The 25,057-nt window shown below is 42.6% G+C and overlaps 1 protein-coding gene across 1 annotated transcript in view; it reads left to right on the forward strand.

The window, feature by feature from the left end:
* The window catches only part of LOC124613464 (brachyurin-like), a 126,085-nt gene that overhangs the window by 41,104 nt on the left and 59,924 nt on the right, over positions 1–25,057 (forward strand). The window contains exons 4-5 of the mRNA XM_047142170.1: positions 3,933–4,074; positions 23,189–23,302. Of these exons, the coding sequence (XP_046998126.1) occupies positions 3,933–4,074; positions 23,189–23,302 (256 nt within the window). The remainder of the gene's footprint in view (positions 1–3,932; positions 4,075–23,188; positions 23,303–25,057) is intronic.

Genomic DNA, 25,057 nt, shown 5'->3' on the forward strand with positions numbered 1-25,057 from the left:
TCCACGTCCTATGAAATGCCCGTCGAACATCCTGTCAAGGGTCAGCCTAGTGTTAATTGCGGAATGTGCAGGTGCACCATCATGCTGATACCACATACGTCGACGCGTTTCCAGTGGGACATTTTCGAGCAACGTTGGTAGATCATTCTGTAGAAACGCGATGTATGTTGCAGTGCTCTCCGATACACACGATCAAACAGCGGAGGAGTGGTACTCAAGCGTCAAATTTAGGTTACAATATCTCCGGATGGATTTAACATTTTACAATGCAACAAACGGCACTGATTACGTATTTGTTTATATGTTCAGATGTGCTAACAAAACTAACGTGGTTACATTTAAAAAAACGTAGGTTTTTGTTAAAAAACATACTTCCGTGCATTTTTATATGGTTTGTATTAAACAATTACACTAGCCCCTCTCCTCACGTTCGGTCTGTGGAATCGGTTCGTCAGTATTTGATTTGGTTTACGAAATATAGCCAGCGGTAACGTTAGGTGACTCATCATATATCACACGCACGGCACAGCGGACACACCAGGAACCGCGGTGTTGGCCGTCGAATGGCGCTAGCTGCGCAGCATTTGTGCACCGCCGCCGTCAGTGTCAGCCAGTTTGCCGTGGCATACGGAGCTCCATTGCAGTCTTTAACACTGGTAGCATGCCGCGACAGCGTGGACGTGAACCGTATGTGCAGTTGACGGACTTTGAGCGAGGGCGTATAGTGGGCATGCGGGAGGCCGGGTGGACGTACCGCCGAATTGCTCAACACGTGGGGCGTGAGGTCTCCACAGTACATCGATGTTGTCGCCAGTGGTCGGCGGAAGGTGCACGTGCCCGTCGACCTGGGACCGGACCGCAGCGACGCACGGATGCACGCCAAGACCGTAGGATCCTACGCAGTGCCGTAGGGGACCGCACCGCCACTTCCCAGCAAATTAGGGACACTGTTGCTCCTGGGGTATCGGCGAGGACCATTCGCAACCGTCTCCATGAAGCTGGGCTACGGTCCCGCACACCGTTAGGCCGTCCTCCGCTCACGCCCCAACATCGTGCAGCCCGCCTCCAGTGGTGTCGCGACAGGCGTGAATGGAGGGACGAATGGAGACGTGTCGTCTTCAGCGATGAGAGTCGCTTCTGCCTTGGTGCCAATGATGGTCGTATGCGTGTTTGGCGCCGTGCAGGTGAGCGCCACAATCAGGACTGCATACGACCGAGGCACACAGGGCCAACACCCGGCATCATGGTGTGGGGAGCGATCTCCTACACTGGCCGTTCACCACTGGTGATCGTCGAGGGGACACTGAATAGTGCACGGTACATCCAAACCGTCATCGAACCCATCGTTCTACCATTCCTAGACCGGCAAGGGAACTTGCTGTTCCAACAGGACAATGCACGTCCGCATGTATCCCGTGCCACCCCCGTGCCCTAGAAGGTGTAAGTCAACTACCCTGGCCAGCAAGATCTCCGGATCTGTCCCCCATTGAGCATGTTTGGGACTGGATGAAGCGTCGTCTCACGTGGTCTGCACGTCCAGCACGAACGCTGGTCCAACTGAGGCGCCAGGTGGAAATGGCATGGCAAGCCGTTCCACAGGACTACATCCAGCATCTCTACGATCGTCTCCATGGGAGAATAGCAGCCTGCATTGCTGCGAAAGGTGGATATACACTGTACTAGTGCCGACATTGTGCATGCTCTGTTGCCTGTGTCTATGTGCCTGTGGGTCTGTCAGTGTGATCATGTGATGTATCTGACCCCAGGAATGTGTCAATGAAGTTTCCCCTTCCTGGGACAATGAATTCACGGTGTTCTTATTTCAATTTCCAGGAGTATATATATATATATATATATATATATATATATATATATATATATATATATATATATATACTTTTCTTCCTAGCTCCGTAGGAGCATGCAATAGTGATAAAACAAATATATGGTAATAATACTCAACATACATGAAAACAATCACTCGATAATTCTGACAGATACAAGCACTTAGCACTCTACCAGAGAGATGAACTTTCAAAGCTGAGGAACAGGAAGAATCCAAAACCTCCGATGTTTGACAGACTATGAGTATCGAAATGGACTTATTTCTGCTGTCATTTCTATATAAAAGAGTACCACTTTTTCTTTTGCTTCTTATACTAGCTATAGTCCGATTCATGAACAATCAACGATGACTGTTCGCAAATGTCGAAGCGCTGACGGAGATTGCATTGTTGCCGGTTCGAAGCAACAGTTGCGTTAGTGCAGGCACGTGCTTTGCGTTTGAGGAAAGCGTGTATCCCGCGTATTATATCTCTCCAAGCAACAGTTGCGTTAGTGCAGGCACGTGCTTTGCGCTTGAGGAAAGCATGTTTCCCGAGTATTATATCTCTTGCTTACTTATGTAGATTGTGCAAGAGTAACTAAGACAGAAGTTTCACCTTCAGAAACGAACCAACCTAATTCAACCAGTTTCGCTTTCATTTGCAAAACTCCTGAATTCACAAGTAATAGGCTTAATAATTTTCATTAAGGAAATTAAAAACGTACATCAGCAATACCTAGACGTTGGTGTAGTATGCAGTCTGTGCAACTAATAACTACCTCTCTTTATTAATTACTAAACATGAATCAGACTCATTTCTAAACTTCTCCTTCAAACTGGGATCTACAAGTGAGTAAATTCAGAGGAAGTTTATGATTGAATACTCTAATGAGAGCCATTTGGTAAAAGAACTGACTATTGAAAAACATGTAGTATAAATTATTTATTTAATTTGTGAAGTCAGTTCCTATTACTTCAAGTCAGAACTCGTTACAATTATTAAAAGAAGTGAAATACAATAAAATTATCTGTAATCAAAGCACACCAAAAGTAACAAACCAAAACACCTTGCTCTAGATAATAAGTATTTTGTGCTTGTTATTCGTTATAGAATTCTAAGACCTTTAACTACTTTTTCTACATTATTCTTCTAATTTTCGCTATGTGTCTTTCCTCTTTCTCAAAGATCGTTTCCTTTTTGTCCAGTATTCTTTGAAATTTCCACTTTCTTTCGTCTTCTTCTAAACATATTCCTATTTTCTTACTGTTGGTTTACTTGAAATCTTCCCATTCTTTTCCTTTCATTCTGTTTGCTAGTTCCCCGGTTTTGTATTGCGTAAAGACAATTCATAAACTTCTTGCCTAGAGTTTCTTGTTTCCTGAAGAATGGTTTGTTTTATTAGCCTACTGTACTTCGTGGATTATTTGAACACTTATTTTTAGAGTATTTTACTTTTCGTCAGGGGTTACATAGACGCAATAATAATTATGTATGAAGTGTGAGCATGTTAAAGTTATCATTGGACTGTTTTTCCGTATTGTCTGTTAAACAACATGTAGTTGTTCCTCAACATACGTTAGTTTTAAATTCCCTGGCTTTGTTTAATTGTGCCAGTATGCACAGTATAAATTGCGCCACCGTGAAGAAATATCAACACGTACTCTACATGAGTAATCAGAATTATTAATTAACGTTCAGATAGTGGTTGCATAATGAAGCCTATTTGCTGAGTATGATTTTCTGCACTTAGAAAATTTAAATAAATAAAATCCAGTCAATGCACTCCATCGCCATGACTTTTTTGAAACATATATCAACTGCTGAAAATTGACTGAAGAAACCTATGAACTTGAATTCACTCACTAAAAGTTATTTACCGTTATTCACTTCAAATTGCATCTTTTTTCACTCTGTGACATGGACTAGACACTAACTGAAAGTTAAGTAAATTTTCTTCTAGCGTCAGTTTAACAGTAACTTACGTCGGTATATAATGCCACAATAGTAAAATTGGTTAATTCCACTTTTTTATAACGACCAGATTATCGTGTGCTTGACATACAGAAAACATTTTGCACTAAGAAGAAAATGTTATTTACGTTTTAGGAGCAACATTCCAGCCATGACCATTCACGCTGGTTCCAACAATGCAAGTGACGACACGGGTGTACGAGTTGACGTTCGAAGACGGTTTGTTCACGAGAGTTTCGATGACATGGCTCTTACGAACGACATCGCTCTTCTAGAGGTAACCTATTCTGCTGTTCCCTGATTCCTTGTCTGTGCTTTTCCTCTTATTGTGTCCTCTTTCTTTTTTCACACTTCATTTAGTTAGAATAGATGGCGGTGATCTAGACTCATAAAATCTTACCAACAAAATGTGTGTTTTGAAACAAAGACAAAAGAAGTTTTTCAACAGCTGAATGTAATCTAGGGGTGCAAAATTTACAAAATAAATATTCCTCTGGGAAATAAATAATCTTCTTGGAAATATCTGCTGCGCACAACTGCAAATTCATGTATTCCATGTATCACAGTAATGGTTAAGAACTGTTGTTAACAGCATTGCAACTGTTACGTCGACTATGTGTGTATGAGGCTACAGATTGCTCCGCATTTTTGACACGTATCTAAAAATACGCAACCTTTCTTCAATGAGAAAAGAACGTATCTGGACTTACGATGGTATGTCTTTTAAAGTCACAGTACTGCAGAAGGAGCCAAAATTATGTAAAAGGCAATACCCAGCTGTGCCATTCAGTATGAAAGTGAAGTTGGTGATACGCTACAAACTATCTCCAAAATTGTTAACGATCGGTATTCTAGATATGCATTTAACAGATTGGTTTCCCAAGATAGTATTGAGCCAACTATGTTAAAATGGCCAACTTCGTAGATAAGTGGTTATGCCTCTAAACCCTGAATAGCAGCGCACCATTTTCATTTTATTGTTGTCTGTTTATAATGCATTTTCGAGTGGGTAACCATTCAAATTAAGATGATGAAAGTGTGCACGTAGGAGTTGTTGATTGGAATAAATGTGCAAGTAGAAGTGGCAATTAAACGCTTAGCCTCTTGACCAACCTATAATTGACACAGCTATAGTTATGAACACTTTAATAACAGCACATGACTACTAAGTGCATTTGTAATTCATAGCTGTTTCTTTTTCGTGAAGTTTCACAGATGCTGATGTTTAAACCCTTTTTTTCACGTAATATGAGGGTTATTAACACGAGTAGTTAGAGAGAGATCCCCATAAAAACACAAGTTCCGTCATGTTACAATGATTAGTTACTACGTCAAAACGTATTAGGAATTTGTAAATAAACAACAACACTACGGAAGTTACAGGTTGTAGTACCTATATTAGTACTTAAAGTTATATTCTGTAGTCACAAAACTCTATACATAAAAGGCAATGTCTCACCTGACTGGCTCACTCACTAACTCATCGTCGCCTATCCCAAAACTCTCAGGACAGACACTTAAAATTTGTAGAGGACATTGATCTCATACTGTAGGCGTCGTTTAAGAAAGAATTTTTCGAAATTCCGTCCCTTATTGGATGAAACAGGAGAGGAAAGGCTTTTGAAAACGAGCCGCTATTAAGACAGTTCTGAAGCTATAACTACCAAAACGGGTATTTGGTTTGTCAATCACAAGTAAAAAAATATATGTTTCAGCAATTTAACTCCTATGGGGGAGAAACAGTGGGTGACAGTTTCTTTTTGGAAAATAAATAATTAACAGAGAGCTTCTTTTAAAGCTACATCTGTGAAAATTGGCATTTGAAGGTCTCAGTTCCAAATAAAAAGTACGTGTTTAAGTGATTTTGAAAATTCGACTCCTAAGGAGCTGAAATAGGGGAGGAAGTGTTTCATGAACTATTTCATTAGGAATGCATTTATTAACTTTAACCCATGAAATGTTGAATTTAGCTTCTCCATTGAAACTAAAAGTTAGTGTCAGCGTCAGATTTAACCGTGCAACAATGTAATGTTGCAACACAGCTCCTCAAGAGTAGCAAAAAAACGAATGAAGTTTGGGAAGGGTAAATTGTAAGTGTACAACTGAAATATCAAGAGCGTATCACACGATAAAGCACCACAATAACTGCTGCAAAACTATCTGCCTCCCACTTAGTCTATGGTGTCAGTCACAACGGGATACTGCTCCACGCTAGCAGGAGGCACCAGTAGATGATTTCTCACCACTCACTGACACACCCCTCTCCCTCCAGATACTCCAACTAAAGTTCCTGAAGCTAACAGTGAACAGTACATTTCTATGCTAAGTTAAATTAAGCTAATATATCTTTATGTAACAGTTTTTTGTATGCATAAGCGCCTGTTGATAAGCAAAACGTGCTTGAAATGCAATGGTATATGTTAAATGAAGCATAAAATAAATAATGAAAATGCTTCTCTCTGCCTTAGTCTGTACTACACAAACAACAGAATGTTCTTCACTTTGTTGATTCCTCAGCTGTAGAGTGCCAGTAAAGCTGTAGCCATAGGCTCAAATCCTGCTGGAACAGTATATTCAAAGTCATCCTTTTTCCTCCTCCTCTGTCTTAATTGATAAAGACCGCAACGAATTTAAGTGACAGATTCCTAGGAAAGCCTTAACTTTGTACTACAGTGCAGTGTAGTACAAAAAGCAGTTTTTCACAATCGTCAGGTGAGTGATGGGGTATGCAACATTTGACAGATTACTATTTATTAATTCATAGGTGCTTCTATGTCGCTTATTTTCACAATTTTTCGAATATCGACCTGGAAGAGTGGAAACATTGGATGATCGCCATATAGAATATTTGTACTTACCTTAAGTATTTCTCTTCAGAGCAACGGCAGAATACCTATTCAAAGTCGGCCGGTGTGGCCGAGCGGTTCTAGACGCTTGAGTCTGGAATCGCGCAACTGCTACGGTCGGAGGTTCGAATCCTGCCTCGGGCATGGATGTGTGTGACGTCCTTAGGTTGGTTAGGTTTAAATAGTTCTAAGTTCTAGGGAACTGATGACCTCAGATGTTACGTCCCATAGTGCTCAGAGCCATTTGAACCATTTTTGAACCTATTCAAAAAAGCTGATAAGGAGCTGGTTAATTTAGGTATACATCTGCATTTGGTGTCATAATTTATGAGATATCCATAGTGGTGTGGTGGATGGGGGGAAAAGGGTGTGCGTGAATGGTGGTGTATTAGACCATAACATTTGTTTTAGTGAACACAACAGTAAACACCAGAGAGAAATTAATCATCAACAGGCATTATGTAAAACAGTCTGTTCAGGTAGTTTACTGATTACACGCCTGCATACTGGACCAGAGTCAAAGATGTCGTTGAACCAGGTGTGAAGTGCAGTTACGTTCAGAGAGAAATTTTCTTGACCGTTTTTTGACAAGCATGTTGAAAGGCAAACATTTGAGGGCATAAGATCAGAAGAATAAGTGCATGATGGATGACATTTGAAACTCCTGAATACCTTTGCTAGTGAAATCGGCAGTGTGCGTTATTTTGTAGTATCAACACGTGATGAAGTTTTGTAGGACGTTTTTCTTACACTGCGACTCATACATGTCTGTTGTTGGTAAAAAAAAAAAAAAAAAAATACCAACTGCGATATACTCTTCAACTTTTCTGAGCCACCATAGGCAAAATATTATGCTCACACTGCCCTTTGCTAGATTATATGTCTCTTGTTAAGGCTCAACCAAAAATTCTTCTTAAGAAGTTAATGTAAAGACATCATAGCTAGTCACCAGTAGCAATATTGCATTGGAATTCTCAATAAACCAACTGATGACGATCAAGCAAACAGGTGTTAATAGACACCCCTTTGATTTTCGTTGTTTTAAATTAGAGCTTTCAGTACCACTGCTCCCGGCTTCTCAACCTTTACTGCTGAAAGTAAGGGACGCACGACGTCAAATGGTCACACTCCACCGCATATGTCTGTTATAGAGGATTCCTCAATGTGCAAAATCCTTCACGTCAGAACGATGTTTCTTGATGAAAAAAAAAGTCTTTTTCGGACGTGTTTTGCCCAAAAGTACTATCCCCACACACAATAAAAAGGTTCAGAGCTGCTTCTTTGCCTTTACACCTCTACTAAACCCAAAGCCAAAATGTTCGAACTTTTTCCACTTTCGACCATATTTTATCACACTTGAACCACGTTCATAAGTTTCAGACATGCAATATCGAAGTTGTGACTGTAGGATAAGTACGAGAATTTCAAACAAGAAAATAACCATCGACATATACACTCATAGCGCCACGCCAATTTCACCTAGTCGGAGCCGTCTGATATTGACAGTAGGCAGCGTATTGTCGGCAGTTTGTAGCTGCTGTGGGTTGAGGAAACACTAGAGCATAAACTGTTCTGATATTGACGCAGCAACGAGCTGTTTGGTGGATATGTTTCTGGAACTTTTTGCTATTGCGGGTTCATTAGAAAATGAAACGAATTTTGTTTGAGTTTCCATAGGAACCAGGGGATGGAGTGGACGAGCACGAAGCTCATCTCTACACCATGGGCAGATGCGTCTCTGGAACATCTCGAGAAGACTAACAGGGCTTCCTTCATACATTTCTGCATCTTACAGTGTTGCCAGATCGTGGATGTGGCTGGACTTAGAATTCTGAGTGGCGGCTGCCTTAAGTGAATGACTCAGATTTCATCTCTGAGGTGGCCAGCTGGCGGCCAGCTTTTATGTCTAATACCGTACTTTCTTGTCATCTCGGTTAAATAGTATAAATGACTTCCATTTAAGATGTGATACTGAGTACGTAAAATTCATTGTTTGAACTCAGATATGACGTTTGGCACCTATGCTATGATTACTGCTTAATGTCACTTTCCATGTAATCTACATTAGGAAATACGGAAGTAATGAAAAAAAGATATACCGCAGTATTCTCATGTGGCTTAACAAGTCGGGCTTGAGAGGCCGTGTTACGAGACCGAATTGTTTACGTCTTAGCTGTGACAAACAGCGTAGATTAAGAGGGGGGGGGGGGTGTATTGATTTAGAAACGGAGCGTTCAGAGTACACAGATGTCGTTCACATGGCTAACTCTCTACGAAAATCGACTGTGAAGTTCGCATTCGAAAACCTATTTTCCCGACCAGAAGCGCTTGAAGTTCAACGTATTTTTGAGAGAAGTGCTCAAACTCGATCCTCACGAACTGATTGGCATTCATCTTTCAATAGTAACAAGTGGTGTGTGTAAAGCTTATCAATAATAATTGCTGTGGCCAGCTCATTCAGTCGTCAGGCGGCTTTTACAAGTTTATTCACTTCAATAACAGTCTAGAGAATGTCCTGGTGGATCCAGCGGTCATTGGAATACGAACAGTGCCTGTTTTCGAACTGCCCTTTGAGGTGACTGCACAACAAGTAACGTCAGCACTGCAGCACTACGGAAAGGTCCTCGCCTTTACTGAAGAAAAATGGATGAGCTTTGAGACATATCCTGTTCTCATTGGTGTACGCCAAGTAAGAAACGATTTCCAGAAACACGTCCGCTCTTACGTATATATTTTTTGGCTGTCGTGTAGTATTTATGTATGAAGGGGAACCTCACATATGCTCCGGTAATAGCAGAGAAGGTCACATGCCTACAACGACGAATTGCGCAATTGCCGGTGGGAGAAAGCATTGAACCTCAACGACGTTAAGCGTGGCCTCTCACATACGTCGAGTCGGCGCGAGGAACTACCGCACCGCTCCTCATTGCACGAGCGCCTAGCGCTGAACCACGATAGCAACGCTGCAGGATGGACAAGTAGTGAACCAACGAGTGAGAACGTTGCAAGACTCTCCCAGTTGCGCTGTCTCGGAGCGTGTTGATCCCATACGGACGGAAGCGACGGATGTGGTCACTGACGTGACGCTCGAGAAAGGAGGGCATGTAGAAACTGCAAGTTTGGGACATTCTCAAGCATGTGAAACGAAGGACGGACACACGCCACAGCAACAACAAAATAAGTAGCACAAGCACAGTGCAGTACTCCGGCGACGAGTCATGAAAAGGAACAGGAACCAGAACATCAAGAGACGACCTGAGGTCAGTATGGCTGTGGAGACAGTGGTTCGACGCCCATGGACGTGGACAGTGTGCGACAGCCCGAACCACAAAGCAGTCCATATAGACGGATTCTGATTGTCGCCCCACACAATCCTGTGAATTCGAAGGATGAAGTTGAGTTTGACAACTGGGATACAGGAAAGACGGATATATCAACGACAAAAAAGGACGCAAACAAATACAAAGGTACCATGGACATCAAGATACAAGAAGGAGCGAGTGAAACAGGCGTCGTCTCGGAGAGCGAACGGCGAGTTCAGCAGCAGAATATTTAACGAAATTCTGCAGAATGAACCCCCTACAGGCATATCGAATAACGACGATCAACATCAAAAACATCAGCAATGGACAAAAATTACGGCTTCTAAGTGACATGTTACGGGCAGCGAATGTTGATACCGCCTTATAACAGAAATTAAGGGACGCAGATCTCCACTAACTGCTAGCTCATATCCACCCAGGTACCACACAAGAGCTGGGCGTTGCAATGCTGACCAAAGCGGGTACCAAAGTTTAGGACGTCGAGTTCCTACCTTCGGCGAGAGGAGCAGTGCTTACGCTCCTCGAAGTCCGGATAGTCAATGTATACATCCCATTGTGGTCCAGCAACAACGTGCTTCCTCCGAATTCTATCGGACTGAGATGATGCCCCTCCTCCCTGGCAGGTACAATCATGTCGTTCTTGGACGTGATTTTGATTGCGTACTGTCTCCACGCGATCAGATACAAAATTAGAATGCATGCCCACATTTCCACCATAGTACCTTACATGACCTTGTTGGATACATGTACCTGCCTACGCGCCGGGGCACATGAACTTTACGGATACGTCACATAATACGTTACGAGACAATCATGAATGTAGCAAATGTGGGCTTCAGTGGTCTGGCAAATGGATCCTAGTGTCTTATGTGTGCGATATGGGCTCGACTCCCACTTCCAGCGTGTGTAACACACATGAAAAGTTCTCCTGTACCTCTAGCAATGCCAAGCAAGGAACGCCAAGTTGTACCGTATTTCAGAATCCACATTATAAACATCATATCCATTCGCCAGACAATGGGGCAGAGCCGGTTTAATTTGGACCATAGCAGAGGTGGAAGTCGGGACAAATTGAAACTCGTTCGCTAATGGGCTTCCTTAGATTAGAAACTTTATTTTACTCATATTTAATGGGCCAATGGTCGTTTATGGTCACAGAGCTCCTATTTTATTTGAACTTGAGACACTGAAAAATTTGGTACAGGACTGGGATTCGAATTCGGATCTCCTCTTTCGTAGTATCTGACAAGCACGGAATGATATGGTTCGATCATTTCGTTGTTTCTCTCCAAGATGGCAAACTCTTCTACATCTCCATGAAAGTCATATATTTGGGTTTGAATTCCGGTCCAGGGCAAAGTTATCCATGGTTTCATTTCAAGTCCGTTTTCACCGAACTACTACTGATAAATAATTTTCATTTTTAATGTCTCTTCATGTGTTTTCAATAATAACGATATGTACCGTTATTTCTAGTCAAACATGCACACACCTCACTGATAGTGAACAAACAATTCTTGTACAGAAAACAACGGCGGTAGGTGCCAGTTTCGATTCCCGGTGTTGCAAAGAAATTGTATACTGATTTAAAACTCAGACACCTCGCTTTTGATGAAAAAATTCAATATCAAACATTTGATTTTACTTACTTTAAATCTGATTTCGTGCTGAGTTCGGGTTCCCGTTACAAAACTTTACATCAAGGCATTTCGTTTCAAACAAGTACAAACTTTGTCACATGAAACTGTAGTAAACATAATAAAAGTCTTGACAGGATTCCAGGCAGAGCACAAAAATGTTCAAGTTCAGATTTGCTGGTGAAAGCTTCGATATTTCTTGGCTCTTTTATGTCCAGTCACCGGTGACGAACGTTGCTGTGGTCGAGTCTCGGTGAGGAACGAAAGCTTTGCTTAGTTACAGTGGCTATAGATGTTTGGTTTCAATAGAGATCCAGAACAAAAGAGTTCGCCAGTCGTTTGAAGTTCAGACATATACTCAAATAAATGCTCAATCGTGAGTAGAGAGAAATTGCTGGTGATGAGTTATTAATTTTGAGGTTTCCATAGAGCGATTACCACTGTTAATAGAGTTGCTTTTAACTGTTTAGTTCAACATTCAGTTTATGGTAAATCACTCGTATCAGGGACGACGTTTCAGGCGTGCGGGAAAACCGTATAAATAGCAAAAATACTTCGAATTGACATAGAACGTCAGAATATCAAAACATTGTCTCAAAATCTCTTGTTCATAAAAGTATTTAATTTTTCCTAAAGATTGCTAGAATAACTTATGTAGTGTAGATAGTTGACACAAATTGTATTGAGTATGGCAGTGATTTTGAAATATCGCTTACTGTAGGGTAACATAATTTGCAAGCATTAAGACTGTCTCATCTCTAATGAAGCAATTTCTCGTACGGTATTTACAATATCGTCGCGTCGATTTACAGCTGGTCTGATTACCTTACAGAATAGTATTCTCTAGTGATCACTTGTGGTATCCATTTTGTATTGTCACGCGACTGTATTGTAAAGATATCAGAGGACCTGCAAGACAGCTACGTTATGTGGGCTGCATGCATATCAGGCGAAACGCAATTCAGTTCGTTCGAATTCTTTTGGGTACGATAGACTGTTGACGTACCCCATGTTTCTAGTTAACTATTTTTGCGTACATTGCAATTAGCACCGTGAAGTTTATCCTAACACTCTAAGATACTGTGAGTTTGGTGTAAGAACTTTTGTCTCAGAAAAATATTGTCTTCGCCAGAGAGATATCATCTAATGTTACCACTTTTTTAAGTTTACAGCCTGAATATTGCTCCTCTGGACGTGGTCAATTAAGTAACCGTAAGACTAGAAAGAAATCTAAATGAATCCATGTAACAGATTAGGCGACAAAACATTATTGGATATTATATTTAGTAATTTAAATATAAAAGCAATTGTTAGAAAACTACCCGAAGCGAATTTGCACAGAAGAAATCAAGTAAGGGAATACAGGTATTGATGGCTCCAGTTATGCGTGTATCGATCTATCTGATTCTATACACATGGAGTGCTTAGAAGCCTGAAGATGCCATTAATGAAATGGCAAAACAGGTTATGTAAGAAAACTAAATTCTGAAAATATACTGCTGTTTGGCGACTTTTCTTTGGTAAATATCTGACCACCTTCTGTCCTATGTCCAAGAGATATACGACTAATCGTTGAAAGGTTTTTAATGGCAGGAACTGCATTTTGGCACTGAAATGTATCAATGGTTAACAGGTGAAAAATTTTGCCGGCCCGAGTCTCGAACCCGGATTTCCCGCTTTACGCGAAACGCCACCGTAACTGCTCCGGCCTTGTGCTCATGCATCACTTGATCCCAATTTCGAAGCTGTTACTCACTACTGACTTTAGCATGTGTATGTATCAATAAGACGTCGTCGTCATTGTATACAGAGTGACTCACGTAACTTTACCACTGGATATATTTCGTAAACCACATCAAATACTGACGAATCGATTCCACAGACCGAGCGTGAGGAGAGGGGCTAGTGCAATTGGTTAATACAAACCATACAAAAATGCACGGAAGTATGTTTTTTAACACAAACCTACGTTTTTTTTAAATGGAACCCCGTTAGTTTTGTTAGCACATCTGAACATATAAACAAATACGTAATCAGTGCCGTTTGTTGCATTGTAAAATGTTAATTACATCCGGAGATATTGTAACCTAAAATTGACGCTTGAGTACCACTCCTCCGCTGTTCGATCGTGTGTATCGGAGAGCACCGAATTAAGTAGGGATCCAAAGAGAACAGTGATGGATCTTAGGTACAGAAGAGACTGGAACAGCACATTACGTCCTCATGCTAACACCTTTTTATTGGTCTTTTTCACTGACGCACATGTACATTACCATGAGGGGTGAGTTACACGTACACACGTGGTTTCCGTTTTCAATTACGGAGTGGAATAGAGTGTGTTCGGACATGTCAGGCCAACAGATGTTCAATGTGGTGGCCATCATTTGCTGCACACAATTGCAATCTCTGGCGTAATGAATGTCGTACACGCCGCAGTACATCTGGTGTAATGTCGCCGCAGGCTGCCACAATACGTTGTTTCATATCCTCTGGGGTTGCAGGCACATCACGGTACACATTCTCCTTTAACGTACCCCACAGAAAGAAGTCCAGAGGTGTAAGATCAGGAGAACGGGCTGGCCAATTTATGCATCCTCCACGTCCTATGAAACGCCCGTCAAACATCCTGTCAAGGGTCAGCCTAGTGTTAATTGCGGAATGTGCAGGGTAACCATTATGCTGATACCACATACGTCGATGCGTTTCCAGTGGGACATTTTCGAGTAACGTTGGCAGATCATTCTGTAGAAACGCGATGTTTGTTACAACACGCAACTGAACGTCGGAGGTTTCAAGCGTCAAATTTAGGTTACAATACCTCCGGATGTAATTAACATTTTACAATGCAACAAACGGCACTGATTACGTATTTGTTTACATGTTGAGATGTGCTAAAAAACTAACGTGGTTCCATTTAGAAAAACGTAGGTTTGTGTTAAAAAATATACTTCCGTGCATTTTTGTATGGTTTGTATTAAACAATTACACTAGCCCCTCTCGTCACGTTCGGTCTGTGGAATCGGTTCGTCAGTATTTGATGTGGTTTACGAAATATATCCAGCGGTAACGTTAGGTGACTCACCCTGTATACAGGGTGTTTCCGTAAGAACGAGCAAAAAAATTTCAGGACATACAGAATGCTCTACTGAACAATTTGAGATAGGAACCTGGGTTCGGAGAAGCTATGTTAAGGAGATATGGAAGTATATTTGCATACCACTTCGTCTAGTATTACTGTTTTGTAGCTTAGTGACAACTAACATGTGTCGGCTGGTCTCGGCGGAGGTTCGAGTCCTCCCTCGGGCATGGGTGTGGGTGTGTTTGTCCTTATGATAATTTAGGTTAAGTAGCGTGTAAGCTTAGCGACTGATGACCTTAGCGTTTAAGTCCCATAAGAATTCACACACATTTGAACTAACCTGTGTACCAGTTTACACGTACTGTGCAGATTATTTAAATGTATATTCTTTATTTCCTGCAAGGAAACAAAAAGGAGGAACCTGATTACTTGTAAGTCGTGATGCAGGTTGTGTTTGATTTCCTGGTCCATAAGGTGGCTCCGTTGTAGCGCATTTACATTGTCCCACGGCAGAACATACTATGAATCAAGGACTGACCCACTCAGTGCTATTCAGAGATGTATAGTATAATACGATGGAGCAGTACCAGTACACAGTTTCGCAGAACTCGGTGACATGCACCTTGAAGAAATACGTTTCCATGATCTCGCTACTGAAAGGCTGTACAGGGAACGATTTCCTAAGATGTATCATCCGTCAGGAGTGTTTCTTTCTCTCGAGCGACGAATGAGAGAGACTGGTTCACTGCAAAGAAGAAACGAGGGACCAGACAACATAAGGACCAGTCGCACACCAGACTTGGAAGAGGAGATGCTAGTACGAGTTGCAGCGGACCCCACTACAAGTACTCGTCGTATTGCACGTGAAGTGAGCGCTGCCCATACTAGCGTGTGGCGAGAACTCCACGAAAAACAATTACACCCGTATCACCCATAACGATTGTACACAGTGCTTGTGACTGAATTTACATTGTTTCAGTGGTTGCTCTAACAATCTATTGATCGATCTGATTTCTCTCCAAATCGTACTATTTACTGATTAGGTCGTGATGGTATTTCGAACAGCATGAATAGCCATGTGTGGGATGAGACAAACTCTCATGCTTCAGTAGAGTCACACCATCAAGTACGTTTTGCTGTGAATATCTCATTGGGCCATATATTCTATCTGGCCGTCCGAATGCCCACCTCAACTCGAGTTTCGTGCGAAGTTCTGGGTTGTTGGGAACGTACCCTTTCCTTTTCGTGAGAGGACGTGGATACAATATGACGGTGCACGGCCTTACTTCAGTGTGGACGTCTGCAACCATCTCAATGTTGTATTTCGTGGTCGCTGGATTGGAAGGGAAGCTCCTATTCGATGGTCTGCCAGGTCACCTGACCTGAATCCGCTTGGTTATTTCCTAAGGGGATATCTACGAGTAAAGTCATATGCACTTGACCCCAGTGGATACTGAGATGGAATAGTTGCCAGAATTGTAGCTGCCTCTGATGTGATTTCAAACACACCAAGGATATTTATATATCAGGGTTAATCTTGTTCATCGATGTCATGCTTGCACCGTGGTCGATTGCCGTTAGTTTCAGCACATTTTGTAAGACACAAAACAAATGGTACGTTCATTTGCAGAGAACTGTAACTAAAGTAAGCAAAAAGTACACATGTGATTTTATTCCCATTTTCTCCTTAAGATGGTTTCTCCGACACCAGGCTCCCTACCTCAAATTGTTCAGTGGAGCATCCTATATGTCCTGTTAAACTTTTGCACGCTCTGACGGAAACACCCGGTACATAATAGGTGCCGACAACCAACGATGCTGCTCGCATCCGGGAGGACGACGGTTCAATCACTCGTCCAGCCATCCTGATTCAGGTCTTCCGTGATTTCCCTAAATCGCTCCAGGCAAATGCCGGGATGGTTCCTTTGAAAGGGCACGGCTGACTTCCTTCCCCGTCCTTCCCTAATCCGATGAGACTGATGACCTCGCTGTCTGGTCTCCTCTCCCCAACAACCCAACCCCCAACCAACGATGCTGTCTTTCGGTGCGTATGCACACCATGCCCGATCTCTTACGGGTATCAACAACTGCGAATACAGGTTCATAAGTTGGTGTCAGTAGTGACTAAGAGCCTGAAATTTGAGTCGGAAGGGAAACGTGCTCGGGTGGCAGAGGCGATGAAGTCGAACGCTCGCGTGAAGTGGGAAATGCGGGCTCGGTTCTCACTCCGCCACAAATTTTCACCAGTTACCATTGATACACTTCAGTGCTCAAATCCGGCAAACGTCATTAAAAAATTTTGAACAATCAAGCAAAAGACTGCTGTGTCAAAACATTATGAGGAAGGAATGTATCTTGACCCCTATTAATTTCTATCGAATATTGGTTCAGGCTTCCAGACCAACGTGAGCGTATTTGGTTCTGCAGGTAGGTTAAAGAAGTGGTAAAGAAACATTTACATCCTCTGTTTTCTTTTTTTATAAACGATATCTCGTTTAGCTCGTCCTAATATGTAAAGTCACAGAACACCAACCATTACGCACCAGAAACTCCTCATCAGTAGGCTGAGCCGACGTTAGACAATGTTAAGATTAAAAGGAAAATCACATCATTCTGTCTTTCGGATCATGGGACAGCAATTCCTTGAGATGTTCAAGAAGGAATAGACAGTTTCGTTTCCAAAATGGTTTTTGATTTATTTAGTTTGTGACGCGTTTCACTCTCACAGGAGCATCACAGACATCTAGACCATTCGTGTTCGTGTTCGTAGAAGAGCGGAACAGTAGTCCAGAATGAAGCTATAAATGTTGATTGTCTCTCAGACATTTATGAGATAGAAGCAACAATAATTGATGATAGGAGTTACAGTACAACAGTCATAGGTTTTACGAGAACCATTCAGCAACGTTTCTGGCTTCATTGCGGACTGTTGTTCTGCTCTCCAACGAACACGTGACAATTTTCTGGATGTCTGATGACGTTACTGTGAGAGTGAAAAGCGTCATAAATTAAATAATTAAAAAACAATTTTGCAACTAGACTGCCTATTATTCTTTGAATGTTAAGACTGGTGTTTGATAAGAAATGTATTGGACAGTTTCATATGGACCATCCTGTATCGGTTTTCTAGGATCCAGATGACGCCAAAGAAAAGCAACGTACCATCTTAAAAGAATCCGTAGTGAAAGATTGTATCAGTTATGCATTTGGCCGAAAGAAAGCCTGAGACTTGTTACTGGGAGACTGCGCGATTATGACGACATTAATGACGTACGTTTTCAGTAGTGATCAGAAGTAACTGAGTAAGAGATATGCTTATTACACTATTCATTTCTGTTACCACAGTGTGGGTAGCTGCTTTACAGATATTAATGTATTTAAAAGTCATCTGAACTACTAAGAAAATCTGCGTTTAGCTTCATTAATTTAAAACATTCGTCATTCTGCTGCAATGTTACATATCTATAATTTTAGTTTGCTTTCTGAATATGAAACCGGTTCGTTACGAAATATACTGAAACGTAATTTATACTTACGGCATTTTTATACGTTTTACCGCTTACATTTATTGGTGTCGTCTGCTTCCACATTTCTAGACCTAAAATACGGTACAGTTTGGCACTTCTACTATCTGTTTGTGTAGTCAGTCACTAAACGCGTCTATGTGTCTTGTGCATGGAGTGTGGCCAATTCAGTCGTTAGTTTTCGATTCACTTTCTCTACAAATTATTCTCTTCGTCTGCGATTTTCATTATGTCGTTTAGTTTTTGTTTAGTTACTAGGCATGTGCCTCAGCAGTGAAGCAAAGGTTTAGTGGGAATTGAAGATTTAGGCTAATCTAGTGGCTGTTGAAATGAAGACAAATACTGCAGCTAAGATTCTTTCATAATTTTGTTTTCTTTCTGAGGTAGCCTCGTAGGGCTTCTTTGCGGGAAGAGCCATTCTTGCCCTCGGCAGCAATGTAAATGCCGTATGACATTAATGCCTATAGTACCCACTAGTACATCAATGGTCAACCTTTCTGAGACCATCACTCTTGAAGGAGATCAGATGTCAGCTAAAAAGTTAAGTCTGTAGGCAAACTTTGAATTCATTAAAAAAAAAATAAGGACAACTTTCTATTTCTAAAATGAGGAAAGATAAATACTGTTAACTTAACATTGAAATAAATAAAATTCACATTTTAAATCGAGAAATAAATGGTCAGTGAGATGCTAGGTAATATTTATTTCTTACATTTAGTTTGATCTTTTCCACTGGCTGTCATAATGATGCTCCACGTCCAACGGATTTCACGATTTTGTTTCCATTCCTACATTACTCGAAAATTCTTTTTCGTATCTATAAGTCGTGGTATATATGTACAGCACTCTCACATACGATACTGCAGTTCCTGTGTTGTCTTCGGATATGCTTGCGTGTCCGAACTAACAGGCACTGCGGCGACTACAGTAGTTATAAAATACATGAAATGTATTCGCAGTTTCGATTATGACAACCATCAGCTATGTAAGTGAATGAGGACAATGAAACTTCGTGCCGGAACGGGACTCGAAGCCAGACTTCCGGCTTATCGCGATAAGCGTTTAATTCGGGTTCTAGTCCCGGTGCCGGCCAGTGTGGCCGTGCAGCTCTAAGCGCTGCAGTTTGGAACCGTGTGACCGCTACGGTCGCAGGTTCGAATCCTGCCTCGGGCGTGGATGCGTGTGATGTCCTTAGGTTAGTTAGGTTTAAGTAGTTCTAAGTTCTAGGGGACTGATGACCTCAGAAGTTAAGTCCCATAATGCTCAGAGCCATTTGAACCATTTTTTTCTAGTCCCGGTGCGGAACAATTTTCTGCGTTCGACGGTCCATTATACAGGTGATTGGTTTCTTTATTCACAGCTGCGAATATATTTCAAGTACTCTCACACTCGAAAGTTTTTCAGATAATAAAAGATACTAATCACCAGCCTTCCGTCGTCATGTTGCTAATTCAGTTTATGCTTGTTTTGAGATCTCCTCGTTGTGTCTAAAATGTTCTATTTTTCTTGTAATTTCAATACTTAAGAATATTCCTTCAGTCACTGAAACATGTTTTTAAAGACAGAGACTTTCATGTTAGTATTTCGAATGAGGAAAACAGTTTATATAGGGTGTTACAAAAAGGTACGGCCAAACTTACAGGAAAAATTCCTCACACACAAAGAAAGGAAATATGTTATATGGACATATGTCCGGAAACGCTTACTTTCCATGTCAGAGCTCATTTTATTACTTCTCTTCAAATCACATTAATCATGGAATGGAAACACACAGCAACATAACGTACCAGCGTGATTTCAAACACTTTGTTACAGGAAATGTTCAAAATGTCCTCCGTTAGCGAGGATGCATGCATCCATCCTCCGTCGCATGGAATCCCTGATGCGCTGATGCAACCCTGGAAAATGGCGTATTGTATCACAGCCGTCCACAATACGGGCACGAAGAGTCTGTACATTTGGTACCGGGGTTGCGTAGACAAGAGCTTTCAAATGCCCCCATAAATGAAATTCAAGAGGGTTGAGGTCAGGAGAGCGTGGAGGCCATGGAATTGGTCCGCCTCTACCAATCCATCGGTCACCGAATCTGTTGTTGAGAAGCGTACGAACACTTCGACTGAAATGTGCAGGAGCTCTATCGTGCATGAACCACGTGTAGTGTCGTACTTGTAAAGGCACATGTTCTAGCAGCACAGGTAGAGTATCACGTATGAAATCACGGTAACGTGCTCCATTGAGCGTAGGTGGAAGAACATGGGGCCCAATCAAGACTTTACCAACAATGCCTGCCCAAACGTTCACAGAAAATCTGTGTTGATGACGTGATAGCACAATTGCCTGCGGATTCTCGCAGCCCACACATGTTGATTGTGAAAATTTACAATTTGATCACGTTGGAATGAAGCCTCATCCGTAAAGAGAACATTTGTACTGAAATGAGAATTGACACATTGTTGGATAAACCATTCGCAGAAGTGTACCCGTGGAGGCCAATCAGCTGCTGATAGTGCCTGCACACGCTGTACATGGTACGGAAACAACTGGTTCTCCCGTAGCACTCTCCATACAGTGACGTGGTCAACGTTACCTTGTACAGCAGCGACTTCTCTGACGCTGACAATAGAGTTATCGTCAACTGCACGAAGAATTGCCTCGTCCATTGCAGGTGACCTCGTCGTTCCAGGTCTTCCCCTGTCGCGAGTCATAGGCTGGAATGTTCCGTGCTCCCTAAGACGCCGATCAATTGCTTCGAACGTCTTCCTGTCGGGACACCTTCGTTCTGGAAATCTGTCTCGATACAAACGTACCGCGCCATGGCTATTGCCCCGTGCTAATCCATGCATCAAATGGGCATCTGCCAACTCCGCATTTGTAAACATTGCACTGACTGCAAAACCACGTTCGTGGTGAACACTAACCTGTTGATGCTACGTACTGATGTGCTTGATGCTAGTACTGTAGAGCAATGAGTCGCATGTCAACACAAGCACCGAAGTCAACATTACCTTCCTTCAACTGGGCCAAATGGCGGTGAATCGAGGAAGTACAGTACATACTGACGAAACTAAAATGAGCTCTAACATGGAGATTAAGCGATTCCGGACACATGTCCACATAACATCTTTTCTTCATTTGTGTGTGAGGATGTTTCCTGGAAGTTTGGCCGTACCTTTTTGTAAAACCCTGTATACATATCTTACGACAGGTTTTTAAATGTTCGAAACATAGTGTTCCGTGTAAATTTTAACTACATAATATATATAACCGAGATAAGTAGGCATGAGGTGTCGTTGTTTGTGTTCTTGATTATGAAGATAGCCAAGGGAGGAAGCGAAATGATCGTCGGCGGGTAGCCTACTGAATCCTCACAGCTCATAGAAGGCTTTCGAATCCAACATGCCCAACCGACGGACGAGTCACCATAAACAATAACACACTCACTCCCTGCGACAATGTGGGGAGGTCAGGCACATAGTCCTATGATGTTTAAATTCATTTAGCTCCACCTGTTCCCCTCATCGGGCAAATACAAACTTTGACAATTCCTTCGAACATAGGGATTCAGAGCACCCATGGCGCGTTATTCCATCATCTCACAAGTAAGTATGCATTAGCAGGTTTGGCTGTGGGATACTTACTTTGGGTAAAACTGTTATCTAGGCTGAACTCTGTAAACATTGCTCTGGCACGCGACAATGGCTAATCTTGATGTGACTCTATAGCAACACCCGTTAACACTTGTGTTATCGTTAAGTTCCCTATATCATTTGTAGCTTCGAACTTCCTGTTAGTTACAGTTGTAGTGCGATGTAATTTTCTTGATCATTACACTGAGGTAACGAAAGTCATATGATACCTCTTAACATCGTGCCGGACCTCCTATTTGCCGGCGAAGTGCAACAACTCGACGTGGTATGGAATCAACAAGTCGTTCGAAGTCCCCTGCAGAAAAACTGAGCCATCGATAACTGCGAAAGTCTTGCCGATGCAGGATCTTGTGCACCAACTGACCTCTCGTTTAGGTTCCATAAATGTTCAGTGGGATTCATGTCGGACGGTGGTGAACTGAATTGTCCAGAATTTTCAAACCAACCGCGAACAATTGTGGCCTGGGGACAAGGCGCATTGTCAACCATAAAAATTTAGGGACATGAAGACTCTGAATGGCTGCAAATGATCTCCAAGAAGCCGAACAAAAGCGTTTATAGTCTATGGCGGGTTCAGCTGGACCAGAGGACCCAGACCATTCAATGTAAACACAGCTCACACTATCATGGAGGCAACACAGTTTGCACAGTGCCATGTTGACTACTTGGGTCCATGGCTTCGTGAGGTCTGCGCCACACTCGAACCCTACCATCAGCTCTGAAATCGAGACTCATCTGATCAGGTCTGGGTTTTCTAGACGTCTAAGGTCCAACCGATAAGGTCGCGAGTGCAGGAGAGCCGCGGCAGGCGATGTCGGGCTGTTAGCAAAGGCACTCGCTTCGATCGACTGCTGCCAAAAGTACGTTAATGACAAATTTCGCCGTACTGCTCTAACGGATAAAATCGCCGTATGTCCCACATTGATTTTTACACTTATTTCAACCAGAGTTGCTTGTCTCTTAGCTCTGATAACACTACGCAAACGCCGCTGCACAACGTCGTTAAGTGAAGGCCATTGGCCTCTGTATTGTCCTCGGTGGTGAGAGATAATGCCTTAAATTTGATATTCTCGGCACACTCCTGAAACAGTAGATCTCGGAATACTCAATTCCCTAACGATTTCCGAAATGAAATATCCCATGAAATCTAGCTCCAGCATCCAACTAACTCCCATTACCTGCTACCATTCCACACATCACAGAATTGTTTCTTCAAGACGACCGATTGATGTATCTCATATCACGCCAAAGTGTTCCTAGCCTTAGTTGCATTATTGCTTTCTTTGTTGGGGACAGAATAAGATATTAACACACAACTGGTTTTAACGCTCGCAGCTGAAGCAGCCCTTGACGTTCAACTCCAAAATACAAGCGGTCACATTACCAGCATCTCAGCAGCAGACAACAGCTGGAACAACGGCCTCTCTGGTCGGATGGGGAGCCACAGAGGTAAGTTGGCATACATTACACCGAAGTGCTTCAAATGTGTGACAGAGCACACAGCGGTATAACTTGGTTGTAATTTCTGAATGTGTACTGAAGGCTCGAGCAGCGAAGAGATAACGGTAGTTTATTCAAAATGCTTTCGTTCCAATTCTAAGGCACTTAAAGATTGTGAGACCTTCAAACTGGAAAGAGAAGACAGACAAGTACAATAAATTCAGTTAAATCAGAACTATTATCAGTAGTCCTGGACGAGCTTTTCAGACTTTGAAATGCAGAACTGATGAGATTATATGTTTTAATACACTCATGGACATAAATTGAGGATAATTGCTGAATGTAGTGCCACACAACGGGATACTACACAAAACTGGTGCTAATAGCATAGGCACATGGGAAACACACACGACACAGATATCTAAGTCCACGGTAATGGTGATAAGTTGAGAAAACCGTCCAGAAACACATGTGCTACAAAACGCCACTGTTTCCTGCGCTACAAAACACCACTGTTTCCCGACATCAATATGGGATATGATCACCTTGCACACGTACACAGGCCGCACAACGGGTTGACATACTCTGGATCAGGTGGTCGAGCAGCTGCTGGGGTATAGCCTCCCATTCTTGCACCAGTGCCTGTCGGAGCTCCTGAAGTGTCCTAGGGGTGTGAAGACGTGCAGCGATACGTCGACCGAGAGCATCCCAGATGTGTATGTGTTCGATGGGGTTTGGGTCTGGAGAACAGGCAGGCCACTCCACTCGCCTGATATCTGCTGTTTCGAGGTACTCCTGCACGATGGGAGCTCGGTGTGGCCGTGCGTTGTCATTCATCAGGAGCAAGGTGGGGCCCACTGCACCCCTGAAAAGGCGGACAAACTAGTGCAAAATGACGTCCCGATACACCTGACCTGTTACAGTTCCTCTGTCAAAGACATGCAGATGTGTACGTGCACCAATGATAATCCCACCCCACAACATCAAACCACGACCTCGATACAGGTCCCTTCCAAGGACATTAAGGAGTTGGTATCTGGTTCCTGGTTCACGCCAGATGATAATCCGGTGAGACTCACTGTTCAGACTATACCTGGACTCGTCCGTGAACATAACCTGGGATCACTGTTCCAATGACCATGTAATGTGCAGTTGGCACCAGGCTTTACGGGCTCTCCTCTGACCAGGGATCAATGGAATGCACCTTGCAGGTCTCCGGGCGAATAAACCATGTCTGTTCAGTCGTCTTAGACTGTGTGCCTGGAGACAACTGTTACGATGGCTGCAGTAAGATCCCAAGCAAGGATACCTGCAGTACTCCGTGGCCGTCTGCGTGCGCTGATGGTGAGATAGCGGTCTTCATGTGGTGTTGTACGCTCTGGACGTCCCGTACTGTAGCGTCTGGACACGTGTCCTGTCTGCTGGAATCGTTGCCATAATCTTGAGATCACACTTTGTGGCACACGGATGGCCTGTGCTACGACCTACTGTGTTTTTACCAGCCTCCAGTCGCCTAGTATTCTACCCCTCATAACGTCATCAATATGTGTTCTTTGAGCCATTTTCAACTCACAGTCATCATTAGCACGTCTCAGAACGTCTGCACACTTACTCGCTGCACCAAACTCTGACATGCACCTACACATCTCTGCGTATGTGGACTGCTGCCATCGCCACCGTGCAACGACCGCTGGTCAAATGCACCGCATTGATCATACCCTGATGTGATTTAAATCCGCAAACCGCCCACCAGGGCGTTGTTTC

The sequence above is a fragment of the Schistocerca americana genome, chromosome 4 (assembly GCF_021461395.2).
Source record: "Schistocerca americana isolate TAMUIC-IGC-003095 chromosome 4, iqSchAmer2.1, whole genome shotgun sequence".
NCBI classification, from domain to species: domain Eukaryota; kingdom Metazoa; phylum Arthropoda; class Insecta; order Orthoptera; family Acrididae; genus Schistocerca; species Schistocerca americana.